General features: G+C 46.9%; 1 protein-coding gene across 1 annotated transcript in view; it reads right to left on the minus strand.

The window, feature by feature from the left end:
- LOC129698182 (transmembrane protein 182-like) overlaps positions 1-16,167 on the minus strand; it is a 43,428-nt gene extending 27,261 nt beyond the window's left edge. The window contains exons 1-2 of the mRNA XM_055637135.1: positions 15,637-16,167; positions 3,434-3,529 (exon numbers count right to left, since the gene is read on the minus strand). Of these exons, the coding sequence (XP_055493110.1) occupies positions 3,434-3,529; positions 15,637-15,768 (228 nt within the window). The 5' untranslated portion in view covers positions 15,769-16,167. The remainder of the gene's footprint in view (positions 1-3,433; positions 3,530-15,636) is intronic.
- Between the last annotated feature and the right edge of the window lie 4,099 nt (positions 16,168-20,266).

The raw sequence follows: 20,266 nt of genomic DNA on the forward strand, positions 1-20,266 counted from the left end.
CGCCCACAGCCCGAGCTACGCCCCCTCATCCGCCACCCCAAGAACAAGATGTACCTTGCACACCATCAGCTTCTGCCCCTACGGGGAGCAGGTTCCTCTGGAGTTGGAGCGGGGCTGGGCTGGAGTTGCTGCTGGCTGTGGGTCTCTGGGTTCTCCATGCTTGCAGTGGGCCTGGTGGGCCTGGGGGTCGGTGTCCCGTTGGTCCTAACGTCTCCGGCCACCCCCCTGGACAGGAGCTGAGACTGGGAACTGTACCACCCTTGCCCCCTCCCTCTGCAACTGCAAACAACCCCAGGGGTGTAGGTGGGGGTGGTGACAGATAGGGCCAACAATGAGTGGAGAAAGACAGAAACACAGACGTGCAAAGGAGACATACAACAGTACATGATTTCTCTCACGTTATGGCAGGTGATTGGCGCTGGGAAACTGAAGGGAGCGGCAATCTGCTGCTGCCTGCCCACTGAGTTAAAGAGTTCCCACGGTAGACTCACGATACACTAAAGTAAACGCACGGGCCACTACGTTCTTACAACGAGTTAAAATGTTTCAATTCTTAACCACAAGAGTAAAATTGACTCATGGAAAATTTTAAACATGTTTGATTTTTTGCAAGAGTTGACAAGCTCCACGAGTTCCGTACATTAATCGTACTTTATTACCACGAGTTTTAACTCGGGGTACCTCTTGTGTTAACTCGCAACGTGAGACTCAGCGATTAGTGCATTGTAGAAGTATGATTTCAATGTTTTTTGTATTAAGTATTTTTAAGAGGTAACTTTTTCAGGGGTATCTTTAGCCACACAAAGGGTGATGGGTGTATGGAACAAGCTGCCAGAGGAGGTAGTTGACGCAGGGACCATCCCAACATGATACATGGATAGGGCAGGTTTGGAGGTATGGACCAAAAGCAGGTAGTGTAGCTGGGACATGTTGGCGGGTGTGGTGTGGGCAAGTTGCGCCGAAGGGCCTGTTTTCACACTGTATCACTCTATGACTACATTATACCTCCACCATGCATGAATGCTTCAAAATCACGTGATCGAGTTTTATTGCCATATACTCAAGCATAGAAACATAGAAAATAGGTGCAGGAATAGGCCATCGGCCCTTCGAGCCAGCACTGCCATTCAATATGATCATGGCTATTCATCTAAAATCAGTACCTCTTTCCTGTTTTTTCCCCATATCCCTTGATGTCGTTAGCCACAAGAAGTAAATGTAACTCTCTCTTGAAATTGTCCAGTGAATTGGCCTGCACTGCCTTCTGTGGCAGAGAATTCCACAGATTCACAACTCTCTGTGTGAAGAAAGTTTGTCCTCATCTCAGTCCTAACTGCCCCCCCCCCCCCCCTTTATTCTTAAACTGTGACCCCTGGTTCTGAACTCCCCCAACATCGGGAACATTTTTCCTGCAGTTACAGTAAGTGAAAATATAGCAGGGAAGCAGGATGCTTTCACCAACTGCCCCTTTGAAGTCCACTATCTTCCACCGTATCTACCCAGTGCTTGGTACTTACTTCCAGCAGCCACTGGTTGTCCTCCTGGTTGCACTGAGCCGCAGCCTGATCCATGCCGGTCACCTGGGCGAATTTGGCACAGAGACTCTCATGGCAGCGGCGCAACGCTTCCGGCGCCTTGCACTGAGGCTGCTCCATTGCCGGAGCTGCAGTGAGCGACTCGCCAGTCCAGCAAGCACTCGCCAGCCCCGCTCCCCGTCCGCATCTGTCCCCGCCGCTGCTTCTGGTTCCAACACCCGCGGCCCATGCAGTTGATATGAGTTTTGAAATTTTCATTGATCACAGAATTTCTCACAACAGAAATTTGTGATCAGCGTGAGAATTTGGCGAAATGCATGATTCTCACACTCAATGCATGGGAGTTGGCAGCCCTGCCTCTATCTCCCCCCCTCTCTCTCTCTCTCTCTCTCTCTCTCTCTCTCTCTCCCCTCTCTTTCTCTCCCCCCTCCCACCACGCTCATCCCTCTCTCTCTTCTCCCTCTTTCTCTCTCTCCCCCCTCTTCTGCTCTCTCTCCTCTCAACCTCCCTCTCTCTCCCCCTATCTCTTCCCTCCCCCTCTTTCTCCTCTCTCCATCTCTCTCTCCTCTCACTCCCTCTCCCCTGTCTCCCCCCTCTTACTCTCTCCTCTTCTCTCTCTCTTCTCTCTCCCCCTCTCTATCCCCCCTCTCTCTCTCTCTCTCTCTCTCTCTCCCTCCCCCCTCTCTCCCCCTCTCTCTCTCCCTCTCTCCCTCTCACCTCTCTCTCTCTCTCTCTCCCCCTCCCTCTCTCTCTCCCCTAACTCTCTCTCCCATCTCTTTCCCCCTAACTCTCTCACCCCCTCTCTCTCTCTCTCCACCTCCCTTTGAGAGTCTGTCCCTTCGGCACAGAGACTCTTGCAGCAGCGGCGCAACGCCTCCGATGCCTCTGACGGCCCGGGACTCTCCATGGCCGGAGCTGCAGCGAGCGACTCGCCAGCCCCGCAAACACTCGACAGCCCCGGCTCCCTGCATCTGTCTCCGCCCGCTGCTTCCATCTCTCCCTCAGCCCAGGCTCCCCAACATCCGCGGACTATGCAGTTTATCTGAGTTTTGAAATTTTCGTTGATCACAGAATTTCTCACCACAGAGCGTGAGAAATTTCTGATCAGCGTGAGGGCGTGAGAGTTTGCCTGAGGGCATGATTCTCAAGCGTGAGAGTTGGCAGCCCTGACTTAGATCAGCCATGATTGAATGGTGGAGTAGACTTGATGGGCCGAATGGCCCAATTCTACTCCTATTACATATGAACTGATGAACTTTGGTTTGATTGTATTTCTATTTGATTGGATAGCATACAATGCAAAGCTTTTCACTCTAGTTTGTTCACGTGACAATAATAAAAACTAAACCCAAACATACTGACAAAGATAAATTACAAAACTTCAAGAAGACAGAGAGGGATATGGATAGGTAGAGTGCTTAAAATGTTTAAAAACCTCTTCATGCATTATAATAATTCTGTTCTTTAAAGAAGGTTGAAACTGAGCATCCATAGCTGACACTCACTGCAGTTTACTTTAGTCAGATTCTGTTGTCTGTTGTCAAAGGACAAATGGCAATCATAAAACAATAAAATAAGGTTGAAAGGGTAACAGGACATTTGTCTATCTGTAATCGGGTGACATTTAGCTGTGTTTACTGTTCTGTGTTTTCTCAAGGTGAATGGTCTGTGTGTTTTAAAACCATTTGGGAAGAAGGGGAATTCCGAAGGTGCTTGTTATGGAAAACAGGATATCAAAAGTCTGTATATAAGGAGCAGATGAAATTTTGTTCGTTGTTCGTTCAGTGATCTCTGTATTTGGCGCTTTTGAATAAAGTCTTGATTTTCTTGCCAGATCTTTGCGTTATGTTTTAAAGTTTTCTTTAACAATACAGGGATAAAAATAAATGCTGACTTACTGCGGTCCGTCGCGAGTCTGTGCCAGATTTCAGCTCCGTTGCATTGTCAGTCAGTGTTTTCTGTGTCTGGCTGTCTGACAACTGGGTCTCAGCAGACTAATGAGAACAAGAGATAATTACCCCCATTAAATTAAACAGCGACAGCATAATTCATTTTTAATATTCAGGCTGTGCATTTGGAGTGAAGACTGGGTTTCAAAATCCAACAGACACATTAAAAGGTTATGACGTTAAAATACTGTGCTTGGATTGGGTTGAATAAGGTAATCATTTCCAGTCTAAAGTCAACATTTCAAGAGTAAAAGTCTGTCTGTTCAAGTCAACAGAACTGTTGCTAGTAAAACACACAGGCACTGGAGTAACTCAACGGGTCAGGCAGCATCGCTGGGGGGAATGGATAGGTGATGTTTTGGATTGGGGCCCTTCTTCAAACTGTAGTAGGGGAAGAATGCTGGAAGAGAGAGAGATGGGGATAGAACAAAGCCAGTAAGTGATAGATGAGAGGGTTTGTTTTCGGGTGAGACAAAGGCCAGAGATGAAGAGACAAATGTGTGCCTCTTCTATTATATCACTGACAAATGGAAGAGGCCCAATTAAGTCACTAAATAAGCAACAACAGGACCAAAACAAAACAGGCGTCAAAGCGAGAAAACCCCGGGGCCCCTTATTTGTCATAGCGACCCTGTTCATAGATGGAAAAAGAGGAGGATTGCGACCTAGAATGGGCTTGGTCAGGCAGATACGAGCATCGAACCGGCGGCGGTTAGGTATAGTAGCGGGAACTGTAATTGTGTTTTGTCAAAATAAAGATTAGTTGCGCAAGTGCTTGACTCAGTGATTTTTGACTGAAACAAAAAGGGGGGGGGCTTAGAACAAGCTATTTACAACTTCACACTGCTATCAGTGAGGCAGCCAACATCACTCTCCATCAGCAAGTCCAGGTTTACACCCAGCATTTCATTGTGGCGCTCCTCACCACCGGACAAACAAGGTACGTCACGCAGGCCCGACAGGGATGCTATGAGGTCACCCTCTTGACTAATCCCTACCTTACCTTCCACAATTGCACAACTATCAACCCATCCGCCTTCCTCACTTCTCTACCGGATCATCAGGTGGGGCCACAGCATGATAGCCTTCAGCGGAACCAACTGTTGACCATCACACGCGAGGACTTGCTGGACGTCCCCCTCCCAGAGGCCGATGCCACATGGTTCGTGGATGGCTCATCTCTTTTCTCGGACACCAGACAACGACGGATAATCCGGATATACCATCGTCCAAGATACGACCCCAGTCATTGAGGCTGCCGCTTTCCTGTCTCCCCTCTCTGCACAACAGGCAGATCTCTTTGACCTTACCCGAGCATGCATCCACGGCAAGGCCCACCAGTTGAATATCTGCACCGATTCCCAATACGCATTTTGGCGTTGCCCGTGATTTCGGGGCCGCTGTGGCAGCATCGCGGGTTCCTCACCTCCACCGGCACCCCCCAATAAGAATGTTGTTTTCATCCACAACTTGCTGCAGGCCCATGCCCTTCCCGTCCACCTGGCAATAATTAAATGCAGCACCCACACTGGCACCTCCGATCTGTTCTCCCAGGGAAATGCCTTTGCCAACACCACAGCAAAGGCCGCCGCACAAACGTACCCCCTTACGATCCCCCTTACAGATCCTTGTGAATAGAACGGCCTTGCCACATATGGGAGAGGTTAGGGCTATGCAGAGGGACACCTCTGCTGCGCAACATGATTTATGGAAACGAAAGGGATGTGCCGTAGATTCCCGCACCAATTTTTGGCCCACCCCTGTTGGACAAGTTTGTGTACCTTCTTGCCTGTCCTCTTTAATTACATCCATTCACTGACGCCGCTGAAAAGGTGGGAATGGTGAGAATGGCGAAAGCAACCTGGTGGCATCTGAAGATCTGCCAGCAAGCTTCTGAATGTGAAATTGGTAAAGGAAACAACCTAGGGAAAGTGTTAAAATGCCCAAAGGGATTAGCGCCAATGTCCGGCAGACCCTTTGAAAGTATACAAATAGATTTTATAGAGCTACTGCGGGTACAGCGCTATAAGTATTGTTTGGACATTGTGGATTTATTAGCTGATAGATAGAAGTTCTGCCAGACCATAGTGTAAAGGTTAGCTTCGACCTGCATGCTCTCAGTGATGAACTAGTAACTTATGTTCAGCAATTAACCAGCGCACTATCACTTGTGTCCCAGGTTCATGAAGTACAAGGAGCGACGACTGACACCCTTGAAGAACAAACAGTGTGGCCGGTGACCACGTTCTCGTCCGAAATTGGGATCGGAAGAAGTTAGGACCATGGTGGAAAGGACCGTTCCATGAGCTCCTAACAACCCCACTGCAGGTAAAGGCCTGTCACACTTGCTAATACGTCAGTCAATAACGCTGGCACTCACCACAAAAATCAGCAAGTATGACAGGCCCTTTATGGTCGAAAATCATCCTCGATGGATACACTTGACGGACGGCAAGCGAATCGGTCCACCAACAACAACAGTGAACTCGCAGCTGAAAAAAAAACAGACTCCCTTATCTGATTAGAACGTTGGGTTTGTGCCCATATCTCTCCGCATGCTGAAAAAGGTATTCTTTTGCAAGCCCAAGGACGGGTTCCAACCAAATTATAGTCCAACACGTATGCCTCCATTTTTCCAACTGATTAATGAGAGAAGATATTAAAATCCTTTCGTTCTACAGTATAAATGTTGAGCACAAGGATCAACAAGGATGGAATGTGATGGAGGATGGGGGTTTCAGTGTTAATGTGAATGTGACAGATTGCATGTTGCGTGTGATGAGCCTGTTTTACTTACTTAGAATTGCAAGCTAATTAATAACAGGAGGTTTTACAGAACTGCAAAGGGTGTCATGACTAAAAAGGGAAGAGGCCCGAAACCAAGTAGAACTGCAGAGAAAAACCAAGTCTGTTCTAGACAATAAGAATCGGTGCAGAAATGTGCTGATTGTGTGATTAGCTGGACCCGTGACTACTCATGTGTAAATATACTGCCCGTGTGCAGAATAATTGAGTGGGACCGTGAGGGACAATGAGTGTGCAACCATGCTCTCCCACTCCCAGTGCGTAATTAAGGGGAATTGTTATTTACTTAAACCAACTAATGTGTTTTGTTGTCTGACAGAGCGGATAGAACTTTAACAGCTGAGGAGAGAAGAAGAGTGAATTGTAAAGCCAGAGGGTGGGATATAGATGTAAGGGGACAGTGGGAGAGGGGAAATTTGTGGGACAGTGGGAGAGTTGAAAGAGGGCCGTGTTAGTGGAAGATATAAGTGCACAGCAGGAAGAGAGAGGGCGTTGCCATAGGAAAGAATGAGCGGGTACTGCAATCTATCTTATATATATAAAACTCAAATCAGTCCGCCTGCCGCCGTACGGCGTCCGCCGCGCGTTTCTTCCTTTGACGCTCCGCAACTCCGAAACCGGACGCAGGATCGCCGACGTCTTTTCCATTTCGGTAGAGATTTCGCTTTTCTTTCTAAGTATCCGCTCCTCGTTACATTTCGTCGTGTTTAAGTACGCTTTTTTAATCAAATCCTACACCCCCCCCCCCCCCCCCCCCCCCCCCCCCCCCCCCCCCCACCCCAATCTTTCAAAAAAAAAACTGGATTCTCACCCACACAAGCAGCTCCCTGTGAACGTTCCATCGTGTGATGTCACAATGCCCGATGCTCACAGATGGCCAATCGGAATGGATTCATTTACATATGCCTTTGCAGGAGCCACAGCCCATGGTGAACATTCCATCGTGTGATGTCACAATGCCCAAGGCTCAAATACATTGTTGCCATATTGGGAGTACAGAGAATAGGCTGTGGGCCGAGGAGCTTTATTCAGCAGTTTCGTGACCCAAGTCACCAAACTACATGAAATTGTCACATATTGTGTAAAAATATTTATATAAATCACCGCTGAAACTCGATATGAATAAGACTTGCACATTTTTATTAAATTAGAGAAAACCGGAAAAATGTCGGGAGTACAGAGAAGGTTCTCCAGACTGATTCCTGGGATGTCAGGACTTTCATATGAAGAAAGACTGGATAGACTCGGCTTGTACACGCTAGAATTTAGAAGATTGAGGGGGGGATCTTATAGAAAATTCTTAAGGGTTGTACAGGCTAGATGCAGGAAGATTGTTCCCGATGTTGGGGAAGTCCAGAACAAGGGATCACAGTTTAAGGATAAGGGGGAAATCTTTTAGGACCGAGATGAGGAAATCATTTTTCACACAGAGAATGGTGAATCCCTGGAATTCTGTGCCATGGAAGGTAGTTGAGGCCAGTTCATTGGCTATATTTAACAGGGAGTTAGATGTGGCCCGTGTGGCTAAAGGGATCAGGGGGTATGGAGAGAAGGCAGGTACAGGATACTGAGTTGGATGATCAGCCATGATCATATTGAATGGTGGTGCAGGCTCGAAGGGCCGAATGGCCTACTCCTGCACCTAATTTCTATGTTTCTATGTTTCTATCAGCCGTGATCATATTGAATGGAGAATGGTGCAGGCTCGAAGGGCCGAATGGCCTACTACTGCACTTAATTTCTATGTTTCTATGTGTCCCTCTCCTCACCCCTCTCCCTCTGCCACCCATCTCTCTCTCCCCACCCTCTTCCCTCTCTACCACCACCCCACCCTCTCTACCACCACCCCCTTCCCCCTACCCCTCTGTCCCTCTTCTACCACTCCCACTACCCCTCTACCCCTCCCTCCCTCCCCAATCTTCCACTTCTCTCCCACTCTCTCCTCCCCCACTCCTCACCCCTCTCCCATCCCTCTCTCCACCACCCCCTTCCCTCTCTACCCCACCCCCTACCTTCTCTCCCCCCCACACCCCTTCCCCTATCCCTCTGTCCCTCTTCCATCACTCCCGCTACCCCCTCTCCTCCTCCCTCCCCACTCTTTCCCCTCTTTCCCCCCCCCCCTCTCCCCAATCCCCCCCTCCCCCAAAGCTCTCTCCCCCTCCCTCACCCCCTACCCCGCTCTCCTTTCCCTCCCAAATCTATCCCGTTTCCTCCTCCTCCCTCCCCTCTTCTCACCCCCACCACAAACGCCGTTGGGGAAACAGACCATGGAGGGAGTACAGAGAAGGTTCACCAGACTGATTCCTGGGATGTCAGGACTTTCAAATGAAGAAAGACTGGATAGACTTGGCTTGTACTCGCTAGATTTTAGAAGATTGAGGGGGGATCTTATAGAAACTTACAAAATTCTTAAGGGGTTGGACAGGCTAGATGCAGGAAGATTGTTCCAGATGTTGGGGAAGTCCAGAACAGGGGGTCACAGTTTAAGGATAAGGGGGAAATCCTTTATGACCGAGATGAGAAAAACATTTTTCACACAGAGAGTGGTGAATCTCTGGAATTCTCTGCCACAGAAGGTAGTGGAGGCCAGTTCATTGGCTATATTTAAGAGGGAGTTAGATGTGGCCCTTGTGGCTAAAGGGATCAGGGGGTATGGAGAGGGGGGGAGCTGTGAGGAGGATGCTAGGAGACTGCAAGGTGGCTTGGATAGGCTGGGTGAGTGGGCAAATGTTTGGCAGATGCTGTATAATGTGGATAAATGTGATGTTAACCATTTTGGTGACAAAAACGAGAAAGCAGACTATTATCTAAATGGTTGCCGATTGGGAAAGGGGGAGATGCAGCGAGACCTGGGTGTCATGGTACACCAGTCATTGAAGGTAGGCATGCAGGCGCAGCAGGCAGTAAAGAAAGCGAATGGTATGTTAGCTTTCATTGCAAAAGGATTTGAGTATAGGAGCAGGGAGGTTCTACTGCAGTTGTACAGGGTCTTGGTGAGAACACACCTGGAGTATTGCGTACAGTTTTGGTCTCCAAATCTGAGGAAGGAGATTATTGCCATAGAGGGAGTGCAGAGACGGTTCACCAGACTGATTCCTGGGATGTCAGGACTGTCTTATGAAGAAAGACTGGATAGACTTGGTTTATACTCTCTAGAATTTGGGAGACTGAGAGGGGATCTTATAGAAACTTACAAAATTCTTAAGGGGTTGGACAGGCTAGATGCAGGAAGATTGTTCCAGATGTTGGGGAAGTCCAGAACAGGGGGTCACAGTTTAAGGATAAGGGGGAAATCCTTTATGACCGAGATGAGAAAAACATTTTTCACACAGAGAGTGGTGAATCTCTGGAATTCTCTGCCACAGAAGGTAGTTGAGGCAAGTTCATTGGCTATATTTAAGAGGGAGTTAGATGTGGCCCTTGTGGCTAAAGGGATCAGGGGGTATGGAGAGAAGGCAGGTACAGGATACTGAGTTGGATGATCATCCTTGATCATATTGAATGGTGGTGCAGGCTCGAAGGGCCGAATGGCCTACTACTGCACTTAATTTCTATGTTTCCCTCTCTTCACCCCTCTCCCTCTCCTCACCCCTCTCCCTCACCCCTCACCCCCCTTCCCTTTCTACTCCACCCCCTTTCCCTCTCTCCACCTGCCCCCTTCCCCCTATCCCTCTCCTCCTCCCTCTCACTCCCCACTCTTTCCTGTCTCTCCCTCCACCCCTCTCCCCCCTCCTCCCCTCCCTCCCCATTCCCCCTCCCCCACATCTCTCTCCCCCCATCCCCCTCTCTCACCCCATAGGAGGAAAGTCTCTCCTTTCCCTCCCAAATCTGTCATGTTTCCTCCTCCTCCTCCTCTCCCTCCCTCTCCTCTTCTCACCAACCTCCCCCCCCCCCCTCCCCCCACCTGTGAGTTTGGGGGGCGGTTAATTGAGTGTGAAGCCGCAGCCCCTACTCCCCCTCCCCCCCCCCCCCCCCCCCCCCCCCAACGCTGTTGGGGAAACAGACCCAACGGGTCTGCCCTTGGTCTAGTTAATATATAAAACTCAAATCCGTCCGCCTGCAGTACGGATCCCTTCCTGCCTTTTGATTAGTTGACGGCTGCTCCTTCCTATCAGCTTCCAACACACTTCGAAACAAAGTTGCAAGATAGGAACACTGAACTTATCACTGCTGCAGCAGGCAGGGGAGGTGTCAATGGATTTTTTTTTAAAGAGGCAGGGCAGTGCTGGAATCTTACTTTTGAGAACGGCTTCAGTTCCATTGGAGGAGACGGGTGCATGGTGGAATATTGGGTTGGGGGATCACACCATTGGGGGAGCAGACCCAACCGGTCTGCACTTGGTCTAGTATTACTTAAAATTATAGAATCCAATGTTGGTTCCCTCCGCAGGTGCTGCCTGACCTGTTGAGTTACTCCAGCTCACTGTGTGTTTGGCTCAAGATTCCAGCAGCTGCACTTCCTTGTGTCTCCATGTTGCTAGCAAAAGCCAATTAGGTCAATTGATAGCATGCAGAATGTTTCAATTCCAAGAATCCAGGCACTTTTCTCTCACTTTTGACAGTTGTCGATCAAGATATGGTAAACATGTGTTTTGTCGACTAATTTTAGGAAGAATAGTAGTAGCAGCCTTCACTTGGTTTTGTCTGTTAGATTAAGGATATGCCTACAGACCCGGAAAATAATACTAAGGCAAAAGAGACTAATGCAGTTAAATGAATCAGTAATAAGTAATTACTTATTAATTAGCAGTACAATAAGTAATTTTCCCTGTCAGTTTGCTCCAGGGCCTGGCCAAGATGGCCATTCACGAGTCCATGCAGCGGACATTGAGGGTTCTGCCTGAGCCAACTGCCTGCCCCTCTTCCAGCTCAATGTCCGTGCCCACATGTCCTTGGAGAGGGAACATGCAATGTCCATGGGAACTCTGGAGGCCTTCCTTGAACACGTCATGGATAAGGATGATTTACATTTCACCCACTTGCAATTTAATGATTGATTGATTGATTTATGTTTGCAGACTGAAGGGCAGTTTTAATCTTTCCAGTATTTTGTAAATGTGTTGTTTGGAATAAAATCTTGTTAAAAAAAAAAAAAACTACCAACCTCTCCCACAATACATCATTGCACTCTCTCAGTAACTTCACTGGCTTCTCCTCTGCAGCAGAACATAAAACTGTTGAGCAACTCAATGACAAAAGGAGTTTGCGTGTCAGGACAGGAAATTCAGTACCAAATCAGCCTAGCTCTTTGCCCTCTGTGTTTCACATCTCCTCCATTCTTTTGTCCGAGTTCTCATGCACTAACTGATCCCAATCACTCTTTCGACTTTACAGATAGTGTGGAAATAGGCCATTTGGCAAACAGATCCATGCTGACTGGCAATAGCCCAGTACACCCGCACTATCCTGCACACTAGGGACAATTTACATTGTTTTTATCCAAGCCAATTAACCTACAAACCTGCACATCTTTGGAGTGTGGGAGGAAACTCCATACAGACAGCACCCATAGTCAGGATCAAACCAGAGTCTTTGGCGCAGTAAGGCAGCAACTCTACCGCTGCACCACTGTGTCTCCCCGCTAACAAGATACCTTGTTTATCCCCATATTCACCCCAATTTCACCCCATCAGAGACATCCCCTCCCAGTTGGTATTTTTCATTCTATGGAAAGTACCTTCAGGAGTATTGGAGGGAGTGGAAGGCACTGTTTTAAATGCCGGTCTATATTTTGCAGCTGCTAGGGTAAGCTCAAAGGCAATAAGTAACATCTGAAACACAAGAGACTAGTGTGCTAGTGTGAATTGTATACGAGTGACGATTCTGGAGTGTGACTCGCTGTCCCCAATGCTGTTCCAATGTCAATGTATTCTTTGTAGTGCTTCAGGAGGACCTTAAGGCCAATGTAAATATGTGACCTGATAAGGATGTGTCAGTGCTGAAATGAATGATATACAGAAGCTCAGCAAGCACCAAAGGGAGAGAGAAATCAAGTAGACACAAGGACCTGCAGCAAGGAATATTGAGCCGTGATGGAATAAGTGCTAGAGTAAAAAGTGCTGGAGTAACTCAGTGGGTTAGGCAGTATCTCTGGAGAAAAAGGACCGGTGATGTTTCAGGTTGGAGCCCTTCTTCAGACTGCGGCACTTTGTGTCTATCTTCAGTATATACCAGTATCTGCAGTTCCTTTCTACACAAGTGCTGGAATAACTCAGCTGGTCAGGCAGCATCGGTGCAGGGAATGAATAAGCAACATTTGGCTCAGGATCCTTCTTCAGACTAATTGTAGTAATCGGGGGGAGAAAGCTGGAAAAGAGGTAGGGATGGGACAAGGCCTGGCAAACGATATGTGGAAACAGATGAGGAAGCTTTGATTGGTAGATGGGTGGAGTAAGTGACAAGGGCTAGAGATGGAAAGGAGACAAGTGGTTGGCAGATAAGGAGAGAAGAGTGGGTGAAATGTAAAGCTAGAGGGAGGGATATAGGTTAAAGGGGACAATGAGGAGAGGGGTAGGGAAGGGAAAGAGGGCTGGGATTGTGGTTGTAATGGATACGCATCAGGTTAGGGGGCATGGGAAAGAGAGATTGAGAAAGGGGATGCTACTTACAATTGGATAATTCAATGTTCATACCTTTGGATTGTAATCTACCCATGTGGAAATAGAGGTGCTGTTTCCTCCAGTCTGTTCTGGCAATGGAGGAGGCCCAGGATCGAAACATCAGTACAGTAATGGGTCGGAGAGTTAAAATTATTAGCAACTGGAAGATCCAGCTGACCTTGGCAGACTGAGTGCAGGTGCTCAGCGAAACGGTCACCTAGTCTACGCATGGCATCGCCGAAGTAAAGAAGCTTACATCAGGAGCAACAAATACAGTATCAAGTTGATCATGACGGGGCAATACCATAATCCTGGGCCGACCATGTATGTCTCTGGATGCATACAGTGTCGATGCTTTGATAGTGCTTCGGGTAGTGGTCCTGCTCGAGCAGAATTGGGAGAAGGGCATGTCTAAGGAACAGAACCGTCAAACTGATGATAATGATTCCATGTCACTGGGATGGGAGTTGTTTGGCAAAATGGCAGAAGGGAAAGTTCACGCCAGCAAGTGCTCCATCAGATAATAAATTAACAATGTTAAGAAATAACCAAAGTCTGAAGAAGGGTCTCGACCCGAAACGTCACCCATTCCTTCTCTCCAGAGATGCTGCCTGTCCCGCTGAGTTACTCCAGCATTTTGTGTCTACCTTCAACCAAGAGCTTTGGCTGCTGTCCAAGAAAACAAGTCAAGGTGTGCCCAGAACAGATTTAATATACAAGGCCTTATTAGAATGGAAGATAGATGCAAAAAGCTGGAGTAACTCAACGGGACAAACAGCAAATCTGGATAAAAGGAAAGGGTGACATTTCAGGTCAAGACCCTACGTCAGACTGACATCTGAAAAAGGGTCTTGACCCAAAACATATTTTTCCTATTCCCTACTACGGATGTAAGGATTTAATGGGAACCTGGGGGGGAATGAGCTTTTGAGCCAAGTACTATAACACCATTTAAAAGGCACTTGGACAGGTTCATAGATTGGGATGTTTTAAACGGATATGGGACAAACGCGGGCAAATGGGACACCCTTGGATATGGGACCTGAGTCGGCATGGACGCTTTGGGCCGAATGGCCTGTTTTGGTGCTGTCGGACTCAACACCGCCAACAAACCTTGAGACTCTTCCCTTTTCACTTATCCTTATGTACACGCTCTGAACACGCCTTTGTGTAGATATGTTACAATACTTACCTTCAGCGGTACTGTAATTCTGCCATTGGCCGTGTGCGCGATTTTGCCGCCTTTGATGGGGGAGGGGTTAAAACGCGTTTCTTACCTTGTCCTGGATTATATTTGGTTGGAGTGCAAGCTTTTGCTGACGAATCGTTCCGACGGGCGTTCTGTGTATTTATTTATTTTTATTTATTTATTTTTTTAAATCGGCCGACTAGTTCAGCGCTGGAGTCATTTTTAAATCAGCTTCTAAAGCCATCAACGCCGACAACGGGGACGGATTTCAGGTAAACGAAAGCCGCTTATTTTATGTATAAAAGTGGTCCTTAATATGCCTTTAGTTCACATTTTAAGTTGCAAAACGGTGATTTAGTCCCCATAAGAACCGGCAGTGTTATTCTTGCCGATATGGGGACTAAATCACTGCAAACCGCAACGTTCCAAATGGTCGCGTTCCAGAAAAACCCACTCGCAAGTTGATTTAAATGCCCATTAATTTACAGGTATTAAACATTAAATTCCTTCCATTTGGCCTATAAATCCATGACAATGAGATTTAAAAATTATGTTATATTGTGAATTCTTGTGTGAATGTTATTTGGGCACTTAGGCTATTTAAAATTGTTAATCTATTCTTAAGAAATTGATAGATGTTTAGATCTAGTAATTGAATTTTGTAATTAGCTACAATTAGGTAACTAACTAATTATATGCTTTAATTTCAAGTCATCTAATCAAGATTGTTTCATATTTGTTTCAGAATGCTTCAATCTATAATAACTGAAAATTTCTTTCAGTTCTCTTAATTTTTAAGAAAGTTATGGCGATTTGACTGTCCTCGATCACAGCTTTTTTGTTAAGTCAATGGAAAAGCAATAGGGAACAAGATGCTGATTTTCGAGTATGAAAATGGCCATAACTTTTTTAATACTGAAGATATGAAAGTGAATTAGGTGTCAAATTAAACGTCTTTTTATGCTTTATCTGATGGGATAAATTACAGACTTGCTTTTTAAAATCTCAAAATGTTGTAACATTGCTACTTTGTGGTTTTTAAATGCCTCCCTCTTATCCCAATCTCTTTTCCCCCTTCTCTCACCAACTTTATCTTAACTTTTCCAATGAGACATGGGTCCGTGTCTAAACAAGTCAGAACTCATTCATCGCCAACTGTGGAATTTCCGTAAGCCTAATGTTAAGTTTCCGTTCAGGTTTCCTAAATGGTACAGGGGCATGAAGCGACTTGTCTGGAGAAGGGTCTCGACCCAGGGATATGTCGGAAGGAACTGCAGATGCTGATTTACACCGAAGATAGACACGAGATGCTGGAGTAACTCAACGGGACAGGCAGCATCTCTGGATAAAGGAAATGGGTGATTTCAGGTCGAGACCCTTCTTCACTGCCTGACCCGCTAAGTTACTCCAGCACATTTGTATATTCACAATTTTCTCTCTCCCCTTTCTCCCCCTCCTTTTTCTCTCTTCCACCTTCTCTCTCTCCCCCCTTCTCTTTCTCTCCCCCTCTCTAGCCTCCCCACTCTCCCTCCCTCCCTCCCTCCCTCTTCTCTCCTCACCTGCGTATTGTTGTCGGACCCGCAGGTCACAGCGTGGAGCCAGTAGTTGGTGCAGGACGTTAGGTAGAAAAGGATCAGCGCCGCTCCCGCGAAGAACCGCGCAGTGATCAACATCAGTCGCTGCCGCTTCATGGCGAGGGTGAGTGGGTGGGTGAGCTGCGTTGCGTTGCTTGCGGATGAGAATAAACCAGGGTCCCCACCCGGCTTCACACACTCAAGTCAGGGACAAATTCCCCAAGTGTGTGCGTCCAAGAAGTAAAGTCTGTGACCCTGCGGACAAAAGTTTTCTGCACCTCCCAGGAAGAGAGAGATCCGAGTGGCGATAGCGGCGCTGGTTGCGGAAAAGAGTGGGTGTGTGATGTTTGGGAATGTGATACTAACCAGCCGATTGGATATGTACACGGGGCACTCCCATTTCCACAATGCTCTTTAATTCCCCAGGGGCTTCGATGTGGTCGAGGGCTGGAAGTAATTCAGCGAGTCGGGGCAGAACTGATCGGACAGGCTGCTCCTTCCTATCAGCTTCCAACACACTTCGAAACAAAGTTGCAAGATAGGAACACTGAACTTATCACTGCTGCAGCAGGCAGGGGAGGTGTCAATGGATTTTTTTTTAAAGAGGCAGGGCAGTGCTGGAATCTTACTTTTGAGAACGGCTTCAGTTCCATTGGAGGAGACGGGTGCATGGTGGAATATTGGGTTGGGGGATCACACCATTGGGGGAGCAGACCCAACCGGTCTGCACTTGGTCTAGTATTACTTAAAATTATATAATCCAATGTTGGTTCCCTCCGCAGGTGCTGCCTGACCTGTTGAGTTACTCCAGCTCACTGTGTGTTTGGCTCAAGATTCCAGCAGCTGCACTTCCTTGTGTCTCCATGTTGCTAGCAAAAGCCAATTAGGTCAATTGATGGCATGCAGAATGTTTCAATTCCAAGAATCCAGGCACTTTTCTCTCACTTTTGACAGTTGTCGATCAAGATATGGTAAACATGTGTTTTGTCGACTAATTTTAGGAAGAATAGTAGTAGCAGCCTTCACTTGGTTTTGTCTGTTAGATTAAGGATATGCCTACAGACCCGGAAAATAATACTAAGGAAAATAATACTAATTCTGCACCTCCTAGGAAGAGGGAGATCCGAGTGGCGATAGCGGCGCTGGTTGCGGAAAAGAGTGGGTGTGTGATGTTTGGGAATGTGATACTAACCAGCCGATTGGATATGTACACGGGGCACTCCCATTTCCATAATGCCCTTTAATTCCCCAGGGGCTTCGATGTGGTCGAGGGCTGGAAGTAATTCAGCGGGTCAGGGCAGAACTGATCGGACAGATCTTCAGAGATTTAGTAGTAGTTTAAACACGTGTGGGTTTAAACTAAATAGTGGGGAGGAGGGGATTGACAAATTGGGAGTATAAAGATGGAGTTGAAGGGGAAGTGGCTACAGGAAAAATTACAAAAGATTATCGAATTAATGGGACAGAAAGCTCGAGAAGAGACAACAGAGTAAGGTCAGGGCCAATTGTGAACTGTGCGAGGGGAGAAGTGAATACAGAGGTCAAAGTTCTGTATATGAATGTGGGAAGTATAGGCAATTAAGTGGACGAGCTTGAGGCTCAGTTAGAAATTGGCAAGTATGATGTTGTGGGATTTACAGAGACATGGCTGCAAGAGGGCCAGTGCTGGGAACTGAATATTCAAGGGTATACCTCCTATCGAAAAGACAGACAGGTGGGCAGAGGGGGTGGGGTTGCTCTGTTGGTGAGGAATGAAATTCAGTCCCTTGCGAGGGGTGACATTGAAATAGGAGATGTGGAGTCATTACGGATAGAACTAAGGAATTGTAAGGGTAAAAAGACCCTAATGGGACTAATCTACAGGCCCCCAAACAGTAGCCTGGACATAGTGCGCAAGTTGAATCAGGAATTTAAATTGGCATGTAACAAAGTAATGCTGTGGTTGTTATGGGAGATTTCAACATGCAGGTAGACTGGGAAAATCAGGTTGTTACTGGACCCCAAGAAATGGACTTTGTAGAGTGCCTTTGTGATAGATTCTTAGAACAGCTTGTATCGGAGCCTACCAGGGAGAAGGCAATTCTGGATTTAGGGTTATGTAATGAACCGGATTTGATAAAAGACCTCGAGGTTAATGAGCCATTAGGAGGTAGTGACCATAACATGGTCAGGTTTAATCTACAATTGGAGATGGAGAAGAGTAGATCGGAGGTGTCAGTTTTGCAGTTGAATAAAGGGGACTCAGGGGCTATGAGGGAGGAGCTAGCCAAAGTTGACTGGAAAGATATACTAGCAGGGATGACAGTGGAGCAAAAATGGCAGGTATTTCTAGGAATAATACAGAAGATGCAGGATCAGTTCATTCCTAGGAGGAAGAAAGATTCCAAGGGGAGAAAGGGATGACCATGGCTGACAAGGGACGTCAGGGACAGTATAAAAATAAAAGAGAAGAAGTACAACGTAGCAAAGATGAGCGGGAAGAAAGAAGATTGGGTAATGTTTAAAGAACAACAGAAGATAACCATTAAGACAATATGGGGAGAAAATATGAGGTACTAAGGTAAGCTAGCCAAGAATATAAAGCAGAATAGTAAAAGCTTCTTTAGATATGTGAAGAGGAAAGAAATAGTTAAGACCAAAGTTGGACCCTTGAAGACCGAAAAAGGTGAATATATTCTGGGGAACAAGGAAATGGCAAATGAGTTGAACAGGTACTTTGGATCCATCTTCACAAAGGAGGACACAAACAATCTTCCTGATATAGTAGTGGTCAGAGGATCTGGGGTGACGGAGGAACTGAAGGAAATCCACATTAGGCAGGAAATGGTGTTGGATAGACTGATGGGACTGAAGGCTGATAAATCCCCAGGACCCGATGGTCTGCATCCCAGGGTACTTAAGGAAGTGGCTCTAGGAATCGTGGATGCATGGGTGACAATTTTCCAATGTTCTATAGACTCAGGATCAGTTCCTGGGGATTGGAGGGTAGCTAATGTTATCCCACTTTTTAAGAAAGGCGGGAGAGAGAAAACAGGGAATTATAGACCAGTTATCCTGACATCGGTGGTGGGGAAGTTGCTGGAGTCAATTATAAAAGATGAGCTAGCCAAACATTTGGATAGCAGTAACAGGATTGGTCCGAGTCAGCATGGATTTACGAACGGGGAATAATGCTTGATTAAACTTCTGGAATTTTTTGAGGATGTTACTAGGAAAATGGACAAGGGAGAGCCAGTGGATGTAGTGCACCTGGACTTTCAGAAAGCATTTGATAAGGTCCCACATAGGAGATTAGTGGGCAAAATTAGGGCACATGGTATTGGGGGTAGAGTGTTGACATGGATAGAGAAGTGGTTGGCAGACAGGAAACAAAGAGTAGGGATTAACGGGTCCCTTTCAGAATGGCAGGCAGTGACCAGTGGGGTACCGCAAGGCTCAGTGCTGGGACCGCAGCTATTTACAATATACATTAATGATTTGGATGAAGGGATTCAAAGTAACATTAGCAAATTTGCAGATGACACAAGGCTGGGTGGCAATGTGAACTGTGAGGAGGAGGCTATGAGAATGCAGGGTGACTTGGACAGTTGGGAGAGTGGACAGATGCATGGCAGATGAAGTTTAATGCGGATAAATGTGTGGTTATCCACTTTGGTAGCAAAAACAGGAAGGCTATCTAAATGGTGTTGTTGGGAAAAGGGGAAGTACAGCGGGATCTGGGGTTCCTTGTTCATCAGTATGAAAGTAAGCATGCAGGTACAGCAGGCAGTGAAGAAAGCGAATGGCATGTTGGCCTTTATAACAAGAGGATTCGAATATAGGAGCAAAGAGCCTTCTAGTGAGAGCCACCACCTGGAGTATTGTGTACAGTTTTGGTCCCCTAATTGCTATTGAGAGAGTGCAGAGTAAGTTTACAAGGTTAATTCCCAGGATGGCAGGACTGTCATATGCTGAGAGAATGGAGCAGCTGGGCTTGTACACTCTGGAGTTTAGAAGGATGAGAGGGTATCTCATTGAAAAAGATAAAATTGTTAAGGGTTTGGACACGCTAGGGGCAGGAAATATGTTCCCGATGTTGGGGGAGCCCAGAACCAGGGGTCACAGTTTAAGAATAAGGAGTAAGCCAATTAGAACGAAGATGAGGAAACACTTTTTCTCACAAAGAGTGGTGAATGTGGAATTCTCTGCCTCAGAGGGCGGTGGAGGCAGGTTCTTTGGATGCTTTCAAGAGAGAGCTAGATAGGGCTCTTAAAAATAGCAGAATCAGGGGATATGGGGAGAAGACAGGAACAGGGTACTGATTGGGGATGATCAACCATGATCACATTGAATGGCGGTGCTGGCTTGAAGGGCCGAATGGCCTACTCCTGCACCTATTGTCTATTGAGATATGCATGCCCAGGAATTTCAAGTTTTTGACTCCACCATCATCCCATCGAGGAAGACAAATTTGTAGACCCTGGTCCTTCCTCTTCCAAAGTACGCATTGAGTTCCTTGGTCTTCTCACGGCTGCCAACATTGGGTGAGAGTTGGGAGTGAAAAATTGTGAGAGACCACGCCAGAGGGTGCGTAGTGTCCGAGGGGGGGGGGATGGGGGGGTGGAAGGTTGTTACG

This window comes from Leucoraja erinacea, chromosome 6 (assembly GCF_028641065.1).
Source record: "Leucoraja erinacea ecotype New England chromosome 6, Leri_hhj_1, whole genome shotgun sequence".
NCBI classification, from domain to species: Eukaryota; Metazoa; Chordata; class Chondrichthyes; order Rajiformes; family Rajidae; genus Leucoraja; species Leucoraja erinaceus.